The sequence below is a fragment of the Carlito syrichta genome, unplaced genomic scaffold, assembly GCF_000164805.1.
Source record: "Carlito syrichta isolate Samal-C Ts95f unplaced genomic scaffold, Tarsius_syrichta-2.0.1 Scaffold314028, whole genome shotgun sequence".
Classification (NCBI taxonomy): domain Eukaryota; kingdom Metazoa; phylum Chordata; class Mammalia; order Primates; family Tarsiidae; genus Carlito; species Carlito syrichta.
The window spans coordinates 825,178-830,332 of record NW_007258124.1 but is presented as its reverse complement, the minus strand read 5'-3'; the positions used below and the strand labels follow the sequence as shown (position 1 = coordinate 830,332).

At 44.7% G+C, this 5,155-nt stretch overlaps 1 protein-coding gene across 2 annotated transcripts in view; it reads right to left on the bottom strand.

The window, feature by feature from the left end:
* The window catches only part of INTS2 (integrator complex subunit 2), a 70,891-nt gene extending 65,995 nt beyond the window's left edge, over positions 1-4,896 (bottom strand). Inside the window, exons 1-3 of one of the 2 annotated variants that reach the window (XM_021718948.1) lie at positions 4,562-4,896; positions 3,255-3,561; positions 2,687-2,825 (exon numbers count right to left, since the gene is read on the bottom strand). In XM_021718948.1, coding sequence (XP_021574623.1) covers positions 2,687-2,825; positions 3,255-3,550 — 435 coding nt within the window. In that variant the 5' untranslated portion in view covers positions 3,551-3,561; positions 4,562-4,896. The remainder of the gene's footprint in view (positions 1-2,686; positions 2,826-3,254; positions 3,562-4,561) is intronic. The other variant, XM_008070846.2, reaches the window with a different exon arrangement.
* Between the last annotated feature and the right edge of the window lie 259 nt (positions 4,897-5,155).

The following is a 5,155-nucleotide window of genomic DNA, read 5'->3' as shown; positions in this document are numbered from 1 at the left end:
TCCAGTCTGGGTGACAGAGTGAGACTCCAACTCAAAAACAAAACAAAACAAAACAAAACATTTTTACCTAAAAATGGCCAAAACTCCCCTACTAGTATTTTCTTTGAAACAGAATTTAGGCCAGGCACAGTGACTCACGCCTACAATCCCAGCACTTTGGGAGGCCGAGGTGAGAGGACTGCCTAAGCCCACAGGTTGGAGATTAGCCCAGGAAACTTGGTGAGACCTTATCTCTACAATAAATCAAAAAATTAGCCAGGCATGGTGGCACATGCCTGTAGTTCCAGCTACTTAAGGCTGAGGTGGAAGAATCATCTGAGCCCAGCAGTGGAGGCTACAGTGACTGTGAGCATGCCACTGCACTCCAGCCTGAATGACAGAGTGAGACTCCAACTCAAAAACAAAACAAAACAAACAAAAAAACAGAATTTAGTCTTTTTTATATTACAAATGATAAAACTAAACTATATTTACAATAAATTTCTTTTTTTTTTGAGTTGGAGTCTCACTCTGTCGCCCAGAGTGGAGTGCAGTGGCCACTCCCGACCACCGCAGCCTCGACCTGCTGGGCTCCGGCGATCCTTCCGCCTCAGCCTTCCAAGTAGCCAGAATTACAGGCATGCGCTACCACGCCCGGCTGATTTTTTGATTTATTGTAGAGATAAGGTCTCGCTGCCCAGGCGGGTCTCGAACCCGCGGGCTCAGGCAATCCAGTCACTTCAGTCTCCCAAAGGCGCGGGATTACAGGCTGAGCCACCGAGCCAGGCATATTTATAATAAATTAACAGACCCCAAAAGTAAACCACTTTTGCCTTTGACACTCAGGGACTAATCTCATAAAGTCATCTTAATATAAATATACAATTTAGTTATTTGTATGATAGATCCTTGATTCACAAATTTATTTATTTATTTATTTTTGAGTTGGAATTTCACTCTGTTGCCTAGGCTGGAGTGCAGTAGCACACTCATGGCCACTGTAGCCTCGACCCACTGGGCTCAGTTGATCCTTCCACCTCAGCCTTCCAAATTTTTTTATTTATTGTAGAGACGAGGTTTTGCCAAGTTGCCCAGATTAGTCTCAAACCCCTAGGCTCAAGGAATCCTCTCACTTCCGCCTCCCAAAGTGTTGGGCTTACAGGTGTGAGCCACCACGCCTGGCCTTTATGTTTCTGAGTGGAGATCTCACTCTGCTGTCCAGGATGGAGTGCGGTAGCATAAGCATAGCTCATTGCAGCCTCACCTCCTGGGCTCCGGTGATCTTTCCTCCTCAGCCTCCTGAGTAGCTAGGACTACAAGCACAAGCCATCACGCCCAGCTAGATCATCACAAATTTAAAATGCAGAGTATCTCTGGGAATGGTGGCTCATACCTGTAATCCTAGCACTTTGGGAAGTCAAGGAAGGAGGATTACTTGAAGTCAGGAGTTTGAGACCAACCAGGGCAAGACAGCAAGACCTCAATATAAAAAAAAAAAAAAACCCAGCCATAGTGGCTTGAACTACTTGGGAAACTCAGTTGAGAAGATTGCTAGAATCCAGAAGTCCAAGGATGCAGTGAGGTATGACTGCACTACTACACTCCAGCCTGAGCAATAGAGCAAGACCCTGTCTCTAAAAATAAATAAATAAGCCAGGCACAGTGGCTCACACCTGTAATCCCAGCACTTTGGGAGGCAGAGGCAAGAGGATTCCCAAGTCCAGGGATTTAAGACCAGCCTGGGGAACTTGGCAAGATCTTACCTCTACAATAAACCAAAAAATTAGCTGGATGTGGGGGCACACACCTGGTTCTAGCTACTTGGAAGGTTGAGGCAGAAGGATCACCTGAGCCCAGCAGGTAGAAGCTGTGGTGACCATCACCAAGCCACTGTTTTCCATCCAGCCTGGGCAACAGAGTGTGAGACTCCAACTCCGAATAAATAAATAAGTAAATACAATTCAGAGTTTCAATTAACTATAATTATCCAAAGGACCATGACCTAAAGTAATCTATAATTTTGCTGAGAAGAGAACTTGAATAGCCTTCATTAGCATATAAGAACAATTCAGTCATTCAGTGAGTGAGACCTGTCAATCATCCTACATCCAATCAGCATTGTACTCTCAATACCATTATGAGACAGTTAATATTCATCCAGTGTGAATTACATACATGTATCAGTTATACTTCATTACATTTTACAGGAGAAATTATATCTTATAAAGGTATTAGGAAATTTGGTGATTTGATTTATTTGTTTCGGTTTTTTTTGAGTTGGAGTCTCACTCTGTTGCCCAGGCTGGAGTGCAGTGGCATGCTCACAGCTGCCACAGTCTTTACCTGCTAGGCTTAGGCAATCCTTCCACCTCAGCCTTCCAAGTAGCTGGAACTATAGCCACGCACAAATTTGGTGATTTGTACAAGTTTTAACATAAATTCCTTTCTAAATGTCAAGAAGTCATTTTTTCCATACAGAAAAAAAATCAATGATAACAAATGCAGAATAATCATAAATGAGAAAAAACAGTAATTAGAGAAAGAAAGGTTTTAAGGCAGGCTTTTAATATCCTTTCAGTCTTTGGGGGAAAAAAGCACATATCAAGTAGAAATGAGAGTAGAAGATACAATTGCCTATTTCTGTCTATCTTTGTATATGTAGACATCAAATCATGCCTACTTTGAGATATGGTTAAAAGAAATGCACCTTGTTCATAATCGCCAACAGTTCACTAAGCACAAGACGCAATCGACGAGGTGAATCACTGTGCTCAAATTCTAATGTCAGACCATGCTGAAGCTGTGATACCAGGATGCTCTCTCCACTGCCTCCTCCAAGTTTATGCCTAATTAATGTAAACATGCAAAATAATTATGATAACATTGTTATAGAAATAATTGTGTAAATGTTATCTTTTATTGAAATAAGCTACAAAAGAATATATAAATCCTAAATGTGTTTATTAATTCTGAAATACTATTTAGCTTGCCTGTGTATTTTAGGAATTCACACAAGATATAAAGACTCCATGAAACTGATAGTAATTGGCTTGATTATTTTAGCACAAATACAACAGTATGTGGCCAAACTTCTCTAGACAACATTTTATAATATGGAATTCAAAAGATACTAGAATTTTAACTATAAATAGAAAAGACCTAATTAAAATATTCTCCAGAATTCTCATTTTATCTTTTCTGGAGGAGCATTTGATTCCCTATTTCTTTGCAAAGCAAGTAAATTCCAATCCATATATTACATAACACAACATTACCTAAGCTGCTGTTCTTTGCTGGCATCCTGTTCTAAAGCATGAAAGTCCACAGATAACAATGCAACAATGGAGTTGACAGCTTCTACTCCAGAGAGAAGGCGAAGGATAAGTTTTTTATCCTGAGCCCAGCTTTGGCTCTGGTCAGCAGGAGCACAGAGTGCCATCCGAACCAAGCAAGGTAGGAGAAGTCTTAATTCTGGATCACTTAAAGACGCCAGGCGAACAACATCCACCTTCTGCATCGCCTCGAAAGCAAAAGGGCTGACAAACTGAAGGCTTGTACACTCAGTCATCATCACTGTCGATCCTAATGGTAAAAATACAAATGAAAGTAGGGGGGTAACTTCCACATGCATAAACACTCCTGTTTTTAAAAACCCTGAAAAATGTGGTGTATCTTTAACAGCCCCCTATGTTGGCAATGTTCCTGGCATAATTAAAGATGAGGCTCTCTGTCTCCCTATGCTTCTACTGCCATCTGGAAAAAAGACAAAGAAAACAAGAGTATATTAATGTTTCTTCCAGTCTCAGGAGCTTCTGCTCTAATACTCTCATTTTACAGAGAAGAACCAGGAAGCCCAGAGAGTGTAAGTAACAGACCCAAAGTAATATTACTAGTTAGTAGCACAATCCAAGGCTGAACCCTCATCTACTAAATCCCAGAACAAGACTCTCCAACATATCAGTCATATGAGTTCCACAAAAGGTAAACAAAAGTAAATGAATGGTCACAGTTAAGAATGCTCCTCTTCCATACCTCTTTAATTTCACATGCCTACCCGACAGTTTACAGAACTGTCGGGCTTCTCCTTTCTACCCTCCATGAGTCGGTGGAAAAACTGGTAAATCACCTCACTGGGCAGAATCAATGTCAGATTCAAGGCCGTGGAGGCCCTAACACTGTCTTATGTCCCCCTGTGATACTGGGTTAAAAAAACAACAAGAGATGTGTGGGTGCTATGGAAGACAGACGAGTCCCACTTGGGCACTTCTCTGTTTTCAAGAGTAATCCAAGGCACACAAAACAAACAAACAAACAAAAAGCTGGGAGCAGGGAGCCAAAGCCATCCCCTCGTAAGCCCAACCGACCAGCAGAACCGAGAGTAAAAGTCGAGGGCAAAAACGTTGCGCTGCTTTCAAGGAGGAGCTGGTCTTTTAACAGAGGGGCGGGCTGACGGAGCGGAGGCGCCGAGACCCGAGTGCTCATAGTCTCGCCCCGGGCGTCACGAGAACCAACAAGTCCCTCAGGCTGAGAAAAGTCTGGCCAGCTGCCGACACGGACCGCCTGAGAAGCGGGCGCTTCATACCTGAAGGTCTACCCTCCAGCCTCACGGGACCCCACCCGGATTCCGCGTCCTAGAAGCGGGACACGGCGGAAACGGAGAGCGCGGTCCGAAGTCGGGCCTAGGCGATAATCCGGATCCCCAAACCCCAGCTGGGCCCCGAGTCGATCTGGGCACTAAGAACTCAGACGCCGGGACGGGTCGCTGAGACGAAGGGGGCAGGATGGGGACACCGCACAGAGGCAGAACCGGGACTGGAGAGCGGGAAAGCGGAACAGACTTTTTCGACCTGCACCCAGCACCTTCATTCATCCCCAGCGTCTGACTCTCGTCGGCCACCGTAGTGTACTGAGAGGAAGAGCGGCTGCGAGGGGGAACCCGGGGACGTCGGCGCCCAGGCCGCCGTGCGCGTGCGCGGCCCTGCCCCTTCCTCCGCCCGGCTCCCTCTGCCCAACTTCATCTCCGAAAACGGAGAAACGTGGTTTCGGGCGGTTTTCCAGTGCCTACCAGCTGTGTCCTTTTAGACAAGGCACTAAGCCACTCAGAGCTTCAGCGTCACCATCACAGGATCGCCGTGGCATTCAGACGACATAGCGTATGTAAAAAGACTGTCAAAGT